Source organism: Polyodon spathula, chromosome 12 (assembly GCF_017654505.1).
Source record: "Polyodon spathula isolate WHYD16114869_AA chromosome 12, ASM1765450v1, whole genome shotgun sequence".
Lineage (NCBI taxonomy): Eukaryota > Metazoa > Chordata > Actinopteri > Acipenseriformes > Polyodontidae > Polyodon > Polyodon spathula.
The window spans coordinates 14,969,076-14,990,154 of NC_054545.1; the positions used below are offsets into that span (position 1 = coordinate 14,969,076).

General features: G+C 35.0%; 1 protein-coding gene across 2 annotated transcripts; it reads right to left on the minus strand.

Moving 5' to 3' along the window:
* Positions 1 to 1,267: 1,267 nt before the first annotated feature.
* On the minus strand, positions 1,268 to 20,848 carry LOC121323939 (DNA repair protein RAD51 homolog 1). Of its 2 annotated transcripts, none has more exons than XM_041265275.1 (10): positions 20,648 to 20,848; positions 19,922 to 20,027; positions 19,443 to 19,580; positions 16,701 to 16,818; positions 12,260 to 12,351; positions 11,464 to 11,558; positions 7,101 to 7,214; positions 5,044 to 5,173; positions 2,718 to 2,839; positions 1,268 to 2,085 (listed from the first exon to the last, which is right to left on the minus strand). In XM_041265275.1, the coding sequence occupies exons 2-10, from the start codon at positions 20,012 to 20,014 to the stop codon at positions 1,962 to 1,964; spliced, it is 1,026 nt and encodes a 341-aa protein (XP_041121209.1). In that variant the 5' UTR covers positions 20,015 to 20,027; positions 20,648 to 20,848; the 3' UTR covers positions 1,268 to 1,961. The 2 variants fall into 2 exon arrangements, with proteins under 2 accessions (XP_041121209.1, XP_041121210.1); XM_041265276.1 differs by having other exon boundaries at positions 20,644 to 20,848.
* Positions 20,849 to 21,079: the final 231 nt, after the last annotated feature.

The window sequence follows — 21,079 nt, forward strand, 5'->3', positions numbered from 1 at the left end:
AGTTGCGTATCTCAGCGAGACATAATTCCAATGGGGTCAGCAACAGATGAAACGGACCACAAGAGGCATGCCTGAGCTGTGCGTGAGTGGTGGCAAACCAGTCCTGGAAAAGACAATTATCATTCTGAGCATTGTAAAACAAGCTTGACAGCATTTTTAAAATGAGGTTCAGAGCTGTATGGAATAAATGACACTATCCAGCTTGTTTGTTTGATATACACTATATGAATTGTACATTTTCATTGTATTTTTATTTTTATTTGACACAAGTCAACTGAGCCCACGCCTAAATGGCCACTCCAGACATCTGAGAAATTCTCAGAAACACCTAGAATCACAAAATTCAATAGAGTACTGAAGTTAAGATTTTTGTTTGAAAAACTAAGGCTGTGTTCACTGAGTTTGGGGTTGGGTTCCAAACAGTTTGCTTCGTTAGGAGTGTAGTATGAACAATAAAGTTTGCATGGCAAATAAACCAAACCTTAGGAGGTGGTCTCAGTTAGTTTGTTTGCATTAATGTGAACAACTGGGGCAGTTAGTTTACATAGGTTTGTGTGTAGCTTGTTTGGTAGTCTGCAAAAGTGTAAAGTGAATGCCCAACTGAACAATATGGACAGTGAAAAACTGAGGCACTTTTAAAATTTGGTCAGTCAAAGTCCATGCAGAACATATAAATAGTATAATATATATTTTTTTCTCTGATAGGCTGAAGGAACAAACAATACCAGAATTGCAGGATCGTGTAAACATTGTGTCCACCAATAGTAAGAAAAAACTGCAGTGTGATCACAAATGAACTGTCCTGAAAAAAATAATTCCATTTCACACCCAAACAAACTCAGTACATTTGTGTCCAGGTCAGTGTCAACAGCAAGCAATCCGATTAATTATTTTAAACCAAGGAACTAAACTGAGACTGTTCAGAACAAAGAAATATGAACATACCCTAAAATAGAAACATAAAACCAGAAAATCGCCCTGCTCTTGCAAATCTATACATAGCAAAGAACAAAGCATCAGCTCCTTTACAAATGTTAAACAGATACCTGCAACTTAGCAGCTTTCATTCCAGTGACAGCAGTCACATCAATGTGTTTTCCAGTTTGTTCCAAGACATTTCTTTTGAATATTGTATATAGGCTCCAATTCATCTAGTCATTTATAAAGGGAATCTCAACAATGAGAAAGACAATGGAGTAAACTGCAGCAAGAAGACTGAATATCTACCGGTGTCACTGTGTAAATAAGGTTAGAGCCTGCAAACCAGGTGGTTTAAATGTTTATTAGTTTACATATTAAATCTTATATACAGAAGACTGTTACAGAAGACAGTGACTAACACAAACAGGACTGAAACTGCACAAAAAAACTAAAACCAAAAACGGTATAAACACTGCTCTACTTTAGGGTTTCAATTTCCATTTTACTACCTTCCTGTCCACTCTTTTCCACCTTACTGTAAGTTACTCAATACAGTGGGTGTTTCCGATAAAGGTCTATGGAGTAAAGCAGATTATAAAGCCATCTCTGAATTAGTCATGTTGCCTCCACCTGTTATACATACACAATGATGATTACTGTCCCATGGCTACACGTCCCCTCTTTCCTTCGACACATTGCAAAACCAAAAACAGCCATGTCTGCTTGTTACAAAAACAAAAACAGCCACGTCTGCTTGTTGCAAAAACACAACTGCTTTTTTTTTTTTTTCAACCTTTTAAAATCAGCATTTCGAGCCATTTCCTAATAAAGCTATATAAAAAGATAACTTCTTTCCAAAGCCATTTAACTAAAAGACAATTAGGCTGGTTATACACCATCCACCAGTGCAAAGTAGCCATTATCTCCATAGTGGATTTAAACTGACACAGAAATGAAAGTAGGCTTTTATTGAAATTTACATTTTTTTATTGCTCTAGGGTCTCCATCTTCACGTGCAACAGGCTACAGCAGCATGAAGCTCAATCTTTCGCATCACCAACACCATCCGGATTAATTGCAAACATTGCCTCTGCCTCCGGAAGGCAAGGGGAGTCGTAAATCTTACAGATCCTTGTTTCTCCTCGACCTTTTCTCAAGTATAACCTGGTTAAAAAGAAAAAAAAGATAATGTGGAAAGTTAAAAAATGTAAAATTCAAAAGCACAAGGCACTTTAAAACCTAAAAAAAAATTAAACAATATTTAACATTAAATATTAATATTAATTAATTATTATAATTAATTAATATATAAAAGTTTTTTTTTTTTTTTTTTTGTCAGGTCTTTAACTTTGTTTATGAGGTAAATTCAGCACTGTTATGGATAGCATTTTGAAGTCTAACAGGTGAAGGAGCCTAAACCCACATACCCCTGGAATAGTTTACCCCAATACCGCCAGTCACACTGCACCAGGAATCTGAACACTGGTTGCTTCGAAACCAATAGAGATTAGCAAAACTATTAATGTACAAACTTAAGTAACACACACATTAACTGGCAAGTAAACGTGTGGCTCCAAATTGTTCAGAACAAGAACGCGATTGTAACGCATTAGCTGAAAATCTGCAATTAGGTTGTATCAACGACTGTGTCAAATTCAGTTGAATTATATAATTAATTAAAATTAAGAAAGTAAAACAGAAATTGCAAAAGGATCTATAGTAAAATGAGTTTTCCCTCTCATTTCAACTGTGTAGGTTTTGTAAAATGTAATGGCTAAAAAATAAACTACTATTACCTAGTGGTTGAAGCATGTGCAATAATATTCCCTCCAATCGGCTTCTTTGGATCTGCAGCAAACATGGCTGCACCGTCCACTTGTGCCACCACCTGGTTAGTAATCACCACAGCAACACCAAACTAGAGAGGAGAGAGAGAGAATCATTTATTTAATACAATGTCAAAACAAGTTACATTTATACACATAAAAAGTAGATATTGATACCATGGGACCCACACTACTAACACCTGTTGACCATTGCCTTGTTGAATCCTGGAGATTCCCCAATAACTGTCTTTAGTAATTCAGAAATTAATGGAATTAGTTTTCCCTGCTGAAATGACACATTTTAGGCAAACAGACTTGCCAAAAATTACAATGATGGGGAAAGAAAGAAAAAAAGGTTTTCAAAACCACAAAATGTCACAAAGAAAAATAAACTTTTTCGGTTGCTGATTTATTTTAAATGCAAATGAGACTTGTGAACACTTTGATCGGGATTGGCAGAGTTTCTTCTTTACTGGAAGAAAACCAAAAAAGTAGTTTTGCTTATTTGGAGAGAAATAAAACAAAATAAATAAACTCACAGAATAAGAACCTCACTTCGGACAAGCTGTGTTAGCGTACCCTGCGGCACAGCAATGAGACATGTAGAACTTTTGATGTTTATACAAAGGAACTTTTGTATTATTAAAAAAAAAAAACATGCCACACTTATGCAACAGTTCATCCAAAATAAAAACAGACTTTGGTAAATGTTCATCTGCTTTCACCACATCCAATGCTTGATGAAGCAACTTACTGCTTGCCTTCAGATGAGCCATTCTAGGTTAACATAGAGGCTGCCCTCAAATAAACGCCGCTATCAGTAAAGAAACATTAAGGTATTTGTTTTTCTCCGCCTACTAAAAAAAAAAAACAGAGTAATCAAACAAACACGCAACACTGACTATACACATGTAACGCCCCTGAAGAGATGGGAGCCTCAATCTAGCACGTAAATTACAAACTAATGCACACACACATAGTAAGCACATTTTATTTTATGGTAGTACAGTTCTGAAAGAAAATGCAAGATAAACTATGCACATAACAGCAGTCCTTCTGAAGTTCTTATAGGTGGTTTTCTTGTTTTGTTTTTAGTTAAATTCCCGTACAAATAAAAATAATGTGCTTAATATCTAAGAGAAGATTTATTTTCGGTTTCTCTTGCATAGAAATTACAAACAAGCAAGTTAGTGAGAAAAAAAAATAACCGCGTAGCAATAACTGTAGTTTTTACAGAAAAAAGTTGATATTCTGCGGTAATTTTGAGCGTAGAAAAGCACCTATGTCTTACTCTTGGACTTAACCACCACACCAGCATTGTCCCGCCCCTTAACAACAAATACACACACCTGATTCGCTAGTACAATACTCCTCTGACCTTCCAACTCCCACCTAATAGGCTTTTGGTAACTGTCAGCAATAAATGTACTTTTGTCAAGGTAGGTTCGCCACACACGCTGCTGCATACAGGTAGGATACCGCTTTACAGAAAATAAGCAACCGCGATACTTCAAAAATGTCATAAATCATGTAATTAAATATTGCAGCGTTTGAAAATTGTAGTATTATTAATAAAGGCCTCCCTCGTATAATCGATGCCCTCGTTTAACACATAAACACACACAAAGACATACCATTGGGTAGAAGAATTTCACACACATTTAATACTGAACAATGAGCACAAAGTGTGGTGATAGAAGGAAAATAAATAGTAATGAAAACATAACTTACCATTAAAGACGTTTTACTTAGGTCTAGAAATAACTTATTTACAAACACACGTCATCTTGAGCATCTTGCAACACGACACCTATAAAACTAATATATAAGACCAATGTCATCTCGCCTTCATAAATATTGACACTTGCTTTTAAAGGGAAATGCAGCATTTTTGTGCCTAACGCCTGAAAAAGTTGTCAATTTTTAATTTTTTTTGTTCTTGCATTTCTAATCATTTTAATTAGTCTGGAGTTCTGCACCATAATTTAATTTCTCTGCGCTTCAGTGGTACAAACAGATTGATACACAATGGTGTGATTGACAGAGCATTGTGTTTTGAGGAATCATATCGTCATAAAGAACTGTCAGCGCGTGCGAGTGGTCTAGCTGGTCAAGTCGAGTGGCTCTGCTACAACGCGTGGAAAACTGAGACCTTTGATTTTAGCAAAAAGGGATTTGAAGAGCAATTGAATCCTAAAAATGGACTCTGGTAATATCAAGAACCGAGTATATAAATCTCTTCTTGGAATCAGATTGTACATTGTGTGATATAACTTCAGCAACCACAGAACAGTACCTCATCTGCGAGTCGAAGCAGCATTCGTAGAAACCTGGCCAAGTGCATCTGTCTGGCAGCCAGCTCTCCCCTGCCTGAGTAATCTGTCCTGTACAGGGCTGTGGCGCTGTCCACAATTAGCAATGCATATCTGGGGATCATGAAAGAGTAAAATACTTCAATCCCTTGTATTGTTAGGGTATACAGCTCTCCAGAAATCTATTTTAAATGTATTCTTAGAGCATGTATTTTGCAGCACAAACAGTCTGACATTAAAGATTTTTTTTCTTACTAAAACAAGAGTTCACAGTACAAGACAATCTATAAATGCAGCAATATTACTTTTCAGTTCTAGGTGTTTTGCCATTTGGTATCTATAAACCATAAACTTCTCCAACGGTGGCAAAAAAAATGATTTGCAAACTTGCTAGAAAAATATACCAAAACATTCATTTTATTTTATAGTCTACAGTGCAAACTATGATGATTTTCATAGAGACAGATGCTATACTGTTAACCAAAAGATAATTTGTATATTAGGAATGAGCTTGGAAGCTGTTCCAAAGTCTAAAGACATCAAGACTGACCAATCCAGTCTTTAGTTGATGCATCACAGTATGCTTCATTCAGGGTTTACGTGTGTTTAAATGACAGATGGTGCATCCCATCTCAACATAAAAAACTAAAAAAAGTTCAAAGGGTTTGTTTTTTAAAAATGGAGATCAGTCGATACAATATAATTTGACAGATAGGAGGCAGTAAGTTACTTAACACTGCAGCATATCCCAAAGATGAAAGAATACATCTACAAATGCACGACAGGCTAATTAATTGTTAAAAGATGTGTTGTTTTTCCATGAAAGATCTCATGTAGAAATTCTACAAGCCTTTCAAGTTGCATCCATATTGCTATCTCTCCTCAAGTCCCAGGCTGACTGTACCAATTAGACACCACTGGCTAGCTTTCTGCTGTATCTAATCACTGCTGGCAGACCCAACATCTCATTACACAGCTGCAATTAAATGTTTATCTCCAATTTAAAAACTTGTATACAAAAACGGCACGAGATGTTGACCTATTTAAAGTTTCAACATGGAATCTGGTAATTATGTTCAACGTTTTGGGTCTTTAAGAGGAAACCGATCTTACAGAAGAACCTTAATGAGTTATAATTTCTCAGCGAAATAAGTCAAAGATATTGTGCAACATCAGTCTAGCATCTGGATTACACAGTAGCTGCTGCTAAAAATCACCAGAATTTAGTAGATTAAAAAAAAAAAAATTATATATATATATATAATATATTATATATATACACATACATATATTAAGGTTGATACTTCTCACCCCATCATTCTTTAATTAGTAACTACTGTCACTTAGATAGTACCAGATGGGTTCCAGAAGTAACTTATGTTACACAGCTTCAATTAGGCAAACGTTAGTGTTTTTTCATATATATAACTTTTTTTGTGTTGCAGGGCTATCTTGGTGTTAAAGTGCTATCTTGTCCATTCTTTTAGTGCAAGGCGCACAATGCCAAAAGATATAAGTTATATGTAAAGATTTCTCTTTTATAACAAATGTTGTATGTAAAAAAAAAAAAAAAAAAGTTTTTTATTTGTATTTTCTATATTTATGTTTTTTTTTTTTTTTTTTTTTTTTAATTCTAAAGTACTTTTCTACAGCTTGCCTTTTGGTTTCATCCATTTTGGATACAGGCTTGAATGAAAATCGTTATAAGAATTAAGAAATATTTTTATTGTATTTTTTTTTTTTTTTAGTTAGCAGTTTACATTTTCCAATTAGCATTATTTAAGTAAGCAGTAAGGAACTTTAATTACATCCTTGTCCACGACACAACAGTTATAGTTACAACTGATAGAATCAAATGGGGACAGGACTTAAAATATTTTAAATAACTGTGCTTTTAACATAAGATTATTTTGGTGTTTACAAATAGGGTAAGCATTGTACATCAAATTGTAGTTCTCTATATTATGCATTTTCAAGCCTAGGTTTATTCAAATAAGTGTTCCCAAAATGGCACCCCCTTCCTCTTAAGAAGAAATATTACCTGGACTCTGCCATCATAGCAGCTGCTTGATACAACAGCTGAGTTTGGTGGTCTGTGTTGAATGCCCGGGCGTATGCTACATTATCCAGAACATCACTTCCCGATAGCCCGTACCTTTAAATGTAAAACAAAAACAAAAAAGTAAATAACAATCCTGAACTGTTATCATTTTTACAACAAATGTGGTACACAATATTAATTAAAAAACACTAACAGCTGTAAATGATTTTTTTTTTTTTTTTTTTTTTTTCTCTCAAAATCCAAGAGATTCTGGAAGCATTTAAAAAAAAAAAAAAAAAAAAAAAAAAAAAACAGGTCAACGTATCTACTTTGGCAATAGTAAACCTCAAGCAACAACATGCAGTCTCAATTTTAAACTTTAAATGTTAAATGTATATAAAAAATGAGTTACTAAAACATCAGGAAGGAAGTGGGACAGCCATACCGTGCAAGACGGGAGACGTTGATATAATATGTATAAAATATGGAATGACAGGATAGCAGGTATGTTTTCAAACATGTGGTAAGCACAACTATCGGTTCACGGGTCATTGTGATAACTGCTGTAGGGCCTAAATTTCAGGGGCAAAGGAAAAAGGGAGGGCAGCAGTACACACGAACACAGCAGGAGAGCTCTTAAACATTTCATAGCAGCATGCCGTGAGAAGGGGAGAGCACGCTGCAACAGAGAAGGAAGCGTGAAATCATATTTCAAGCATCTAAAATAATGCATTTTGCAGGTCTTTTAATGCTTTTACAGCGGTTGGGTAAATGGTTATACTCTAAGGAACAAATACCACGAACCCAATCTTGACATATCCTGTCTGACTGAGAACTATTTAATACAATTCTATTTAAGAGTGTTCGGTTACATGTTACAGCGAAGCAGGTACTGCACATATTACCAGTACATGGAATAGATCAATGCTTAGGAAAGAGTGTCAAATACACATTGCAAATAACCAGTAGTCATTCACTTTGTCTTAAAACCAACTGTGTTTCTTTTATAACTGAGAAGTTCAACTAATTTGGAGGACATGCAAACAATTGACTGTGTGCATACACAGGTGGCTACAAGAATCAATCAGCTTTTTTATAATACTAGATTGGTCATTTTCGATACAGCTTGGGCCTCAATGTAATTTTAAATGAATTAAGTTTATACTGATGCCACTGTTTAGTGTTCAGGTCTCTTCAGATTTGTTATTAAGTTCTGGCAGCATATACTAGAACACTATCCATTGTCCAGTTGCACTCTGGAGCCCTTACTATTATAAGAACCTAGTCCTAGAGGATATTTAAAGATTACATCATCATGAATACAAGCAAATTCTAAAGAGTTAAAATAACATAAAACGTTGCAGCAATGATCAATAAGGCAATTCTCACAGACTATAATACACAGTGAAATTACATAAAGAATGCCATTATAGACCTGTGCAAAATAATTCCAAATTGTATTGGGTTTCCTGAGACAGAAAAAAGGAAATAAACAAAATAATCCTATTCAATTGGAGACCAAGCTAACACGTTAATCATACATTTAAATGATTTGACACAAAAACAAATCCAAGTTTTCAAAACTACAAACTGCTCAACATACAATACAAATCATCTTAACTGAACAATGTAGTAAATACTATACCACTGTTAAACATTATACCACTGTGTTGCTCTTGGATAGGTCTCCTGGGGAAAAAGTAGACCAGGGAAAAAGTGGATCGCAGTCTAGAATTTAAAGGGGAGGTTCCATTGTTTCTAAGGTTTACGCATAGATCGCTATACTAGTGCTACTTCTGGGGAATTAGTAGACCAGATTTTGTAAGCATAAATTTACATAAATAAGTTGATTGGATGTACTTGACAGAAGAGAATGCTGTAATATACATTAACAATAAATACATAATTTAAAATGAAGTTTGTAAGTGTACAGTTTGTATGTCTGTTTAACAAACATTATTGCAACTCAAAGTTTTTGATATTTAACATGTAAGCAGTAGCTAAGGAAGTGGATTTTGCAAGTATAAATTTAGTAAGTAGATCAGACATATTTGACAGTATAACATAAGAGAATGCTGTAATATACATTAACAATAAATACTCTAGTTCTTCTAGTCTTATTTTTCTTTAAAACTAGGATGATAATGTTTAGTCTTTGTAAACCGACAGTTACCACTGAGCCTACTGACAAAATAATATAAGCAATACTAATAATACTGTATAATTGTATGTCATTAGAATATATTACTAAAACATTTTAATTTCAATTAAAGATTGACAACATTTTGACGTGTAAAGCCTTTTAATAATATACAGTGGCTCTCAAAAGTATTCATCCCAATTGGACTTTTCCACATGTTATTGTGTTATAACATGAAATCAAAATGGTTTTAATTAGGAGCTTGTGCCACTGATCAAGACAAAAAAAGTAAATTTAACACTTTTAACACTTTAGTCTGAGTATAAAGACATAACAGAAATCTTTGCATGTTTTTAAAAAAAAAAAAAAAAAAAAAAAAAGAGGTGTGTGAACACATTACCATACAATCTGGCAAATAAAATGATCAGACGGAAAATGCCGAGTGCAGTTAACTTCCCCTTTAATTGAATAGCTGCTGCACCTTCCTTTTACCTTACTGCGCTTGCGTGATCTACTTTTTCCCCCAGTCTACTTTTTCCGTACGACACCGGTATTACTTATTCAGTTAATATTACACACATTTTAAAACATATAAACACTGTACTCAATTATTTGCTACCTGGAGAAATAATTTTCATGTCTGCACAACATTAATTCAAACATTCTCTTGGAACCACAACATAATGTTAGTTCTCTCCCATATAGAATGTGCTGACAAAAATTTAATGGTGCTAACTAGATTTTAGGGTTAGTCTGATTAAAGTAGAAGAGAAAACAATATTCAACATTTTAATGACTACCACTACAGTTCAGTTTTAGTACCAATGATAAAGATTCTACTGCTTTTCTTTGTGTCTAACCTTTTTTTAAAATTATACAAAAAGACGACACTGCTCTGCCATTGTTTTCTATGGAGGTCACTAACTACAACTTATTAAATACTTCATAAGAACACTCAAGCTCAGTTATCAAAGTTGCCTCAGTAGACTACAATTATTATTTAAGACAGAGTTAAAATAACTTAAATTGATTATTATTATTATTATTATTATTATTATTATTATTAATTCAAATAACCTGTGGTCTCTGCCTTGGACTCGGGAGTTCCATTATAACCTTGTACATGTTACAGTAATGCCATTATCCCTTAACTAAAACACTACTGTAACACTTTACTACTGCAAGCCAACAATAGTTTATCCACAAAAGCAACAATTTTAAACCTACAGGACAGAGTTAACTAAATGTTTCCAGTAAATCTTAGCTAGTATTTATTATTACCATCACTTTAAGTCTTACAGTTAAAGACACTGACATTATGGTAAACTTGCATTTTTTTCATAGTAGTGAATAGTCTTTCATAGAAAGCCATGTAAGGTGTATGACGTTATGGTACTACAAATTAAAATGTACTGGGATTATTTTGGGTGCTCTTAATGTTCCAGATTATGTTGTTTGTAAGGTGATGAGGGATTGTAATAAAATAATATTGTCATTTTCTGTACACTAATGACATTTGTTTGGTTATTCACATGTGACTAGACAGAGAAACTAGACTGATTAACCACTTCTGCAGACATCCTTCAGCATGATTCAGTCTGGTAGGTCATTACAAGACTAAAGCACCAGGGCAGTGCATGACTTCCATTATCTTGTTTAGCATGGAGCGAAAGATAGGAGGTTATCCATGGTCTACTGCAACTCATTTCTGGTAAACAGGAAATGTTCTCATGACAGACAGGCACAGCCAGAAGGGATTACCAGATTGAATATCAGGGAAAGCCAGCTCAACAGTCTAGAACCATTTCTTCAGCGTAGTCAAATCAGATGTGATATTATCACAAACATTAGTTACTACCATTTTTTTCTTCTCCTTAGTGTTCACACAAAAAGTTATATTTTTGCCCTGTTGACTAAATGAAGAAAACAAAATAGTGTATCTAGATGTAAACTTGTTAGTCTGTATTGTCTTTTAATAATGAGCATGTCAAATGATTAGCATCATACAATCAAGTTTTATCTGTAAATGTAAATAATAATTAACAAAAAAAGAAGTGCTGCCACCGCTGTCAACTGCAGATGGTTACAGAACTGTAATATTTTACTAAGCATTGGGGATTGGAATTTTCCACTGCTGAGTTGAAAGTAGATTTCAGGCATTAGGCAATGTAAAACTGGCACAGGTAGTCCCTGTACTACAACCTGGTTCCTGACAAAAATTACCTTTCAGCAACTGCAAGCAGTCGCTCAGGCCGGAAGGTCCCTTCTGTGTCAACATACATGGCTTTTCCCTCTCCGCCACCTTGGTCAATCGGAAGCTGGGAAAAAACACACTAATCTTTTGTAAAAGATACTTAAAATATATGATACACAGGGGTTCAAATAAAAACAAGATAGGCAGTTCTCTTTTCAGGATCTTTAGAATAATCTCTCAGGTTATGGGATTTTCTGCATGCTTGCAACATCCATTTTTGATAGAAAAGTCACTACTTAAATTCCATCTACATTTGAATCACCCAATCAAAGACCAGGGGGGTTATTCGACCTTTTAAATCAATATCAAAAATTCTTGCAATGTTGCAAAGCTTCATGACCACACTGTAAAACCCAATTAAGCAATTCCTTGCTACATACACAATTTTAAATTAACTGTAACAAATATAGCCTTTTAATTGTTTTTGTTAGACCATTATGCCAATGCAAAAACGTATGTGCTTTTAATGATTATCTCTGGTATAATGATGTTAGATATGTTTCTGGTTCAGCATCGTAATCTAGTGGAGTTATAAAACAGTCATTCTCATTTATCTGTCAGGGGAACTTGTGATGGCTCCATTTTTGCTATAAAAATGATTGTCAGGCACTTACGTTTATTTTCTATTACTTTATCTGGTGGCTACTGCACAAATAGGACATCAGGTACAGTAACACCAATTCCAAAACAACCATTTCGTCATGCACCAGGTTCAACTGAATATTCAGAAAGGCCTGGTGATATTTAGACAGATATATTGATTACCTGACAGGTCACAGCCAGAGTATGGCACAGCTGTGTTTTACCAGTGCGAAACTCTCCAAACATTTCTGTAATTGAGCCTGTTTCAATTCCACCTGTAAATAAAATAAAAAATGAACATAATTAAGCACTACACCTTTATACCTGCTACAATGACAGTTTACTACAATTACCATATGTATTAGTAATTAAACAAAAACCTGTTTACCATCTCCTGCCCAGCAGGACAAATCTGAAACCACTTGAAGTAATAGATTACCTGCTTCATTGAAGGGGAATGTTAAACCTAAATAACTAAATTATAACAAAAGGGATGTTGATGGCTAAGGGTTTAAACATATTCTAAAATGTTTAACATTCAGAATTGGTCATTAGATCATTATCAAAAATAAGCACCACTCCAAATTAAATTCTCATGAGGGTTTCTCAGTGTCGTTACATAGATTGCCAATTTGTTAAAGTTTAACATAGAAAACAAATCCGAATTTAACATCCTGAATTAGAGGTTTAAAGTGAAAAAAAAAACAGTTAAGTGTACTGAACAAGAGTCCAGCTATCTTGAGCTTGGCATTGTTGCATTATCAACTGATATACTGTAAGTGCATTATATTTACACAGGGTTGGCGATTTTTTTTATTTAAAAAAAATAATAAAAAATTTACAGTTGAGGTACTGTAGATTTTTTTTATTTATGTCTTCACTCCACTGATGCTCCACCGAATCAGGGGCAAACGCAGTTCGCACTTACGCTGTGATTAGAATACAGCCCTGTGATGAGGTAAAGCGATCCCGAGATTAGAAATTCCCCAAAATGGCTACTTTGAACATCAGTTTCAAACTGGGATCAATTGTTTTAGGCTTTCTGAGATGCCAATAATATATGTTTATTGGCATACGGAAAGTGCTGGAAAGTCCCAGAATTGGGAGGCAATTAAACGCTGATCGACGATTGGTGTTCCGCTGATTAGGGGGCGTTCCACGGCACATAAAGGGGACCGTGCTGTAGCAGTTGAGGCTGGTCCTTGAAACTACAAAGTAGTATGGGAGAGGTGCTGAGGGATTTTTTTGGTAAAACAAATGCCAACTGATTGTTTGGCACACCTGAACAAACTGCTCTATAAGGGAGACAACTAACCAGGAGGCCAGACACCAGACCAGTCAAAAAGGTAAGAACAGCCACCCAGAGACTGGATAATTTTACTTTGTTGTTTGTTTGGTCTCTCCACTTTTCAGTTAGTGTTTCTTCTTTGTTTGGACATTTTTTTTGGTTTGTCATGTCCTGGTTACCACTGTCAGTAAACAGGAATAAAGGAAAAGAAAGAAAATCACACCATTGTTTGGACTTTATTATTTTTACTCCTCCACCTAAGTCATCTGTGACAAGCCCTAAGAGTTTAAGATGTTTGTGTTAATAAATGGTTTTTAAAACATACTTTTCATGTATTGTCCTTGAGAAACTATTAAAATAGTTTTAAGTATTAAAATCAGCCAACCCTGTATTTACCTTTATCCAAGAACATACATCATTTTAATAAATGAATTACACAATGCATCTGAAGAATGATAATGATCTTCTCCTTCCAAAAATCAAACTGCTTATTGCCATTTTACTCCCTCAATTCTGAGAATTGTATTGTTTTACAGGAAACCTAGATATATTTGGAAGTGTACTTATCAAGGGGGTCAAAGGTTATACAAAAGCTTTTTCCTAATAAATGTATCAAAGTCCATGTTTGACACAAACAAGCCCCAGAAGATCCTCCAAAGAAAACTGAAACAAAACTAAAGCCAACCTTGTTGTCTAAGTTTCCAGAGAGGTACAACAACCAATTCTCCAACATGAACAGCCCCTGTAATTCACACCCACACTGTCTGACTATGGACCTCAATGCTGTGTGCTTGGGCAAACTTGTGCCTGCAACACAAACTGACACTGGGCAATATGTACACTGATGTAGTACTGTAGTAGAGGAACCAGTTATTGGAATGTCTTTTGTGCCATTTGATATGTCTGTATTTTAATGTAATGTAATGTGTAAAAATATTATCAAGCCCCCCAAATTACACATGTTCCTACCATCTGCAGTTTGTCAGTTTCATTCTCTTTGTGCCCAATCCATCCAGATGGATCAATGGGGAGCTTTTGGTTTTCCCTAAACCGCATTACTAAGTTAAGATGATCCCTGGAACAGAACTTTAGAACGTATCCAGACTGTAAACACCCAACCTGGCTTTCGAAAATACAGCAATTAAAAAAAAAACACTCTGGTAAAATCAATGCAAAATACAGAATGTAACTTTTTCCTTATTATGAGATGCGATACCCATCATACAAACATGTGATTTTTTTTTTGTTTTGTTTTTTTTGTTTTTTTTAAAATAAGACACAAATTTAACATACTACTGTGGACAGTATGGATGCTTGCTTTATACTGTTTGTCTTTAATATTAGAGAATTTAGCCAACACTAACTAAACTAAATTTATTGCTTTCCAAACATTCAAAATTTCTCTCTGTATCCTGATTCTTGAATCCGATTAGTTTCCGTTTTGTTTTTATTCATAGTTTTAAAAGTCCAGTATTACTCAGTGATGGATCCTTCCATCCCAGTCCAAGTATTTCATTGTAAAAATATGTTAACAAACAAAAAGTACGTACTACGCACCTTTGAATGCATTGTGCAGATTAATCTTAAATTGTTTACTAAGGATGCTGTTCCCCTTAACCTAGCACATTTGTATTTAAAACTAAACTCAATCTTGTACCTCACAAACCTTGTACCTTCCGAACAGTGGAGTTAAGTTTAATTTGTATGTCAATCTCTTGTCAAATTTGCTTTAAACCAGTAAGCACTTCAGGGACAGAAATCATGAATAGGCCCCATACTGTGAAACACAATGGAGACTGTTGTTCCATGAAGTTTACAGTAGATGGCAGAAGTGTTTTTGTGGGCATATTCGACATGTAGAGCGAGACTGAGAGCTGTTAACGGACACAGGCTGCAGGGAGCTTTTGAACCAGAACTTCAAAAGACAGGGGGGGACCACAGGGACAAACATGTTCCCCTTCCATGCACTGCCAAACTACCAAATCAATGTAACACGAGTAAATGGCTTGAGACAAAATGTGCTGCCACATTTTTAGCACTGCCCTCAAATCCCAAACTGAAACCTAGAACTATCAACTGGCTGCCGCAATGGTCACAACTGCTGTCGAGAAAGCAATCCCACACAAAAACATTGATCTACACTGCCCCCAGTTTGTATACCCTTCTGTTGCATTGTTGAACCTTCGTTGAATCCTACAAACGACTACCCCGGTACATCAAAAGGAGGAGATGCTATGGTTTAAAGAAGACCAAGATACAACAGATGTGCTGGAAATGGGACAATGGGAAAAACACTGCGGACAAGAAAGATTAAAGAACATATTAAGACGCTGTAAAAAATCTGAGATGTATAGAGAAGTACCTACAACATGGAAAAAATACAAACCATGCCCTTTACTGTATTATTGGGAAAGAATGGTCATAAAATAACACATATTACACAAAGCAAAAACTAGACTGAAAAGTGAAAGTCTGGTACAATCAAGAGGGTTTTAAATCTCAAAATTCAGAAGCACCCATGTTTCCCAGATCCTACATTAGCTTGATTGACAGCTATTATCTAGGGAGCTGTCAGACTTTTTAGCTAAAAGTACCATGCTCCTTATGAGTGAGTCCAAGATTTGATAGCAAGCCCCTAAATTTATACATTTAAGTGCCCATCTGAAACACAAAATGTGAAGAAATTCAATCTCTGGTTTTCACTGTAAAACTAACATAGGAGTCAAAGCATCCAGCAGTCAGCAACCTGAACACTGCATCTTAGACCACTAAACCATTTTGAATCGGGCACGTACAAAAATCCCTGTTTGACTTGTACTAGATAATCATACATACTCATTAATCCATACAGACAAACAAAGGCTTAGGTGCAAGGTGTATTCCCCAATTCATTTCAATCAGTTTTATTTGCTATATGCTTTATTTAGGGGAAGAAAAAACATTTGATCAACCGTTTCTCACGATCTATTAAATATTTTTAAATGCTTTTTAATTCACATGCAGCGTTCAAGTGTCGAGATGTGCAGAATCTCACAGTAATGATGAAACTTCAGTAATTGCAATAACTGTAGCAGAACCCTAGATTGCCTGTAAACTTTGGTGCCTTTTGTCATTATTTAACTTGGCCAGTCACTATGTACAAAATCTATAACTTTTTATTAAACCATTTACATTAACTTTTAAGTGTTAATGTTTTTAATCATTTTATAGAAAACCAAGCAAAACAATTGTGATTTTACAAGATCCCTGAACTAGGACATGTAAAAAGCACAGAGGGGAAGCATAATTAAACTTCAACCTAAAAACTGTGACCACGAATGACACACAACCGCTCACCTTGAAGTAGCTTGTCCAGTTCTTTTGACCCCGTTGAGATCTGTATTATCTCTGATCTGCGCTGATGGAATTCTGTGGCAGTTGTGAATCCCATTGGCACCAATTTAGCCGCCTCTGCCTGTCAAAGACAAGAGCACACCACGACTTAACATTTAACAGGAATTCATTACAGGTCCTATTTTAGTGTCTCTTCAGGCAAAGTAGGTTAAAGAGTACATTTATGGTCTCAGATGAAACATTTTTAGTTACATTTTGTGTTATCAATTTCAATCCAAATTTTCACTAAGCAGCCTTAAGATCACAGAATATAAAGCCCTATATAAAAGACACTTTAAATGCTTCAAAACCTTGTTTGTAAACACACAACTGCAGCAGAAAGTTTGTAATTACATTACTTTGTACATATTAACAAGCATGCTTTAGATGCACTGGTTTTAAATGGGACCAGAGAACATTATGGGAAACAAGCCTTTAGTTCCTAATGTGGACCAACTTCTGCAGTTAACAAAAAAGTCTGTAGCAATGATGAAGATAGAGGTATTAAAATAGCATTTCATTAGAAGAAAGTTAATTTACAAACTCCCAGAAAGTGCACTGCACTGAACACAGGAAACTGCATTATTTCGGCAGTATTCCTATTAGAACAGCTTGTATGTTAAGCAGAATTGCAAAATGGAAAACATGAATGAGAAAAGTATTTGATGGTTTACAGTTAAAAGTTATGAACATTATACCTACCAACATATTATTCAATTGTTAATTAATTTGGGCAGTAATGACCTGCAGTAGTAGCTGGACCATAATCATTCCTATATTTTAGTAGTTTTTAATTGCCCTTTTTGCAAAAAAAGATCCCTTTAAGGAATAGCTGATACGATCTGAAAATGACACATGTAACTTAATCATCATATATGCACTTATGGATATTTTGCCTGTTTAATAAAGCCATCAGAATACAAACACTGTATTGACGTGAGATGCTTTAATTATGGAAAGGGCATTAAGCATCCCCTTACAAGCAATAATTTACCTCCACATTGCTAGTTGAGAGCAAGAAAAAGATTGTGACGAGCAAGAAAAAAAAAACAGTTTGTGAAATTTGCTTTTAATGTCATGACACAAATCAGCCATCACATTTCTTAATTTTATGTACTGTTTATTTCAACTTATATTAGATTTTACAACTGGACAGTAATCGATGTATAGTTTATTGACCTAGAAGTTTTAGATCAGTACAAAACAGCTTCAAGCAATAAACCTTTTTGTTTCATTAGAGGTTTTCACCAGTGAACATTGGCCCTAAGAATATTCTATTAAGTTTAACATTTTATTAGCCATTGTAAAACATGATTTAAATATGCATACACACATCTTCCCTTTCTTCCAAGTGGAGAAAAAACTGAAAATTGTAAAGTTTCAGTGGTAGAAGCTAATGTGTAATTCAACTGATTTAGCTGTATCTCGGTATAAAGACTGGGAGCCCATTTATAGGTCTCAGGATAAACAAAAGGTTTTAATGGTACACAATTGAGCCATGCCTGTTAATTATATGCTCAACAGCTTCAGACTGATGCTTAACAGGTGTAAAAATACTGCACAAGACTGGTACCAACCAGAACATAAGTTTTACTATGCGTTCTGTAAGCATGGAAACAGATTCATCATGCACTACTACTGTATTTTAGTAGTTTTTGTGGAAGTTTCAATATTGTAATACCTACATTACCAAAACAGAGGTAGCGTATTTCTTATTAAATATTCTGATCAAAGCGAGTAAATTAGATAAGTATATTTAACTGACATACATTAGCTTCACATATACAATTATGAAATCTGAACTAAAGAAAAACAAAAAAAACACATCCAATTGACAAACACAACGGAAGAGGACACTTTGTGAAAATGTCTGTACATGTAACTTTTTAGATTATTTAGTTTAGGAACATTTTTGTGACTATTTGTTTATTTAGCAGATGCCTTTATCAAAGGTGACTTAGAGACTTGGGTATGTGAACTATGCATCAGTTGCAGAGTCACTTACAGCAACGTCTCACCCGAAAGACAGAGCACAAGGAGTTTAAGTGACTTGCTCAGGGTCACATAATGAGTCAGTGACTGAACTGGGATTTGAACCGGGGACCTCCTGGTTACAAGCCCATTTCTTTCTACTTTTTTCTTGTAGTTATTCCAGTCCAGGATTTACATACCATGCAAGAGCAAGACAACTTCAATGCAAAACTGTAATATGAGCTATCCTTTAGCCGAGATATATTCTTGATAACTGGAAAGAATTGGCATATAATAATACAATTATATAGATAAATAATCTTTATTTAGCGCCTTTCATAGTGTACCACCATCACAAAGTGCTTTACAGAGATAGACTGTGAACTGTGCATTATATGCAGAGTCACTTACAAACAAAAGGTTTTTAATCAACAGGCATGGCTCAATTGTGTACCATTAAAACCTTTTGTTTATCCTGAGACCTATAAATGGGCTCCCAGTCTTTATACCGAGATACAAATTTAACATCTCATCCGCAGGATGGAGCACAAGAAGGTTAAGTGAATTGCTCAGAGTCACATAGTGAGTCAGACAGTGGCAGAGGTGAGATTTGAACCGGTAACCTTCTGGTTACAAGCCCTGGACTTTAACCACTGGATCACACTGCCTCCTGTCACACCTAATGCTGCAAAAAAAAAAAAAAAAAAAAAAAGGCTAATCAGAGACATTTCTTACCAATATTTTCTCAGCTTTAGCTTCACTGATTCCTTTAATATTCAGCAACTCTTTCTTCGGTGCATAAGAAACTGCCTCCACTGTATGGAACCCAGCTTCCTCCAACTTCTTTACGTCATTCGCACTGATCCCACATTGCTGTGCCAGGGAAAATGAAGCATGTTACTAAACAGTCAGTCACTGGGGTCTGTCACACAGCTTTAATTTTGTACAAGAATGGTGCTCAGCAGAACATGTTTAAACATGCACCAGAGCACAGCAACGGACAATGGAAACAGCTGAAAAGACTCACTTCTCATTCACTTTCATACTTACATTATCATCTTAAATATAATGCTTTCAAATGAGCAATATCTTATAAGCACAAACATTGGTTCTTAATAGGTTACAAGCGTTAACGCTTAGCAGATGTGAGTTTTTTGGTTACAGATGTATAATTGAAAGAAACACATGTATGCGCTAGCCTATATCCTTTATACCTCCAGCCTGCTTAATGGTTGTGGTCCAAAATTCTCCTCGTCCACATTATCGTCGGCGGTTTTATTATTATTACTCAACATCTGCATGGCCATGCTGGAAAACTGTCTGAAAACACAAAATAAACATTACACAGGAAGCAGATAAAAACAAATAATCATTACTGTGTTGCATTAAATCAATTAATCTTTGGCACCAACTTTGTGCAGACAGAATCCATACCACCTTGTTTAACGTAAGAATAAAGAGCTCGCGAGAAATAACGTTTTAACCCCCCACGTCTCAAGTGTTTTTTTGTTGTTGTTTTGTTTTAAACCATTGAAAGCTGAATTTCTTCTCACTGCCGGGAAAGCAGTACTCGCCTTATAGCACAATACTATAAAATGATTAACAGATTTCACGTAAATAAAATCAAAACACAATTCGTGTTCTCAAAAAATATTTAGACCTCACTCTGAAAAGACACTGTTTACATGAGGAACTGAAAGTTAAGAAACACCTGGCCGGAGGCCTGTTCTACACAGTCATTCGCTAAAAAAAACTTTTACTACGTAAGGTAGCTATGCATGGGATGTATTCAAAACTCACACAGGTCAGATATCAAAAAAATATATTTCTTGCTCACAAGACAATTCAGGGATTTCTGTTCACTTGACACTAATAAAAACATAGCATGCAAATCAAAGTAACATAAACATTTAAAAAACAGTTACATATAACGTACCTACCGTGTTGTGTGAAAGCTTTGAAATACGGTTCCGTTGTGATTTTTCCAGTAACACTTAGTTCTAATTAATTACTTAAATAATATATCGGATTTTTTCTTCTTTTTTTACAAAATTGCAATTTTTATTATACTTTGCTTTCCGCTCACTCCTCCTTCAATGTTGTGTTGTTGTTGCAATGTAAAATATTAAATCTCCCGCTCAGCCAGCCAGGAAGTTCTCTAGTGATGACGATGTTCCTTTCAGAAGAAAAAAAAGAAACGTTTTCTTAAAGGTGCAGAGTCACATGGTGTTTTAAAAACGTTATGCTTATGTGATATATGTTTGGTATATATATATATACTCTAAAGCATGACATACATGCTGTATACAAGTACACCATCCTCCACATGCATATCCCTTTACAGGGATATGCATCCCCAGCAAGGGGTTATT

What these genes read in the sequence shown, in the direction of transcription:
- LOC121323939 (XM_041265275.1), bottom strand. Translation starts at nt 20,014, where the DNA reads ATGGCCATGCAGATGTTGAGTAATAATAATAAAACCGCCGACGATAAT. An exon ending in ACTGGACAAGCTACTTCAAG is followed by an intron (nt 12,352 to 16,700) that starts GTGAGCGGTTGT and finishes TTTTATTTACAG; the next exon opens with GTGGAATTGAAACAGGCTCA. An exon ending in GCACATGCTTCAACCACTAG is followed by an intron (nt 2,086 to 2,717) that starts GTAATAGTAGTT and finishes CTTTTTAACCAG; the next exon opens with GTTATACTTGAGAAAAGGTC.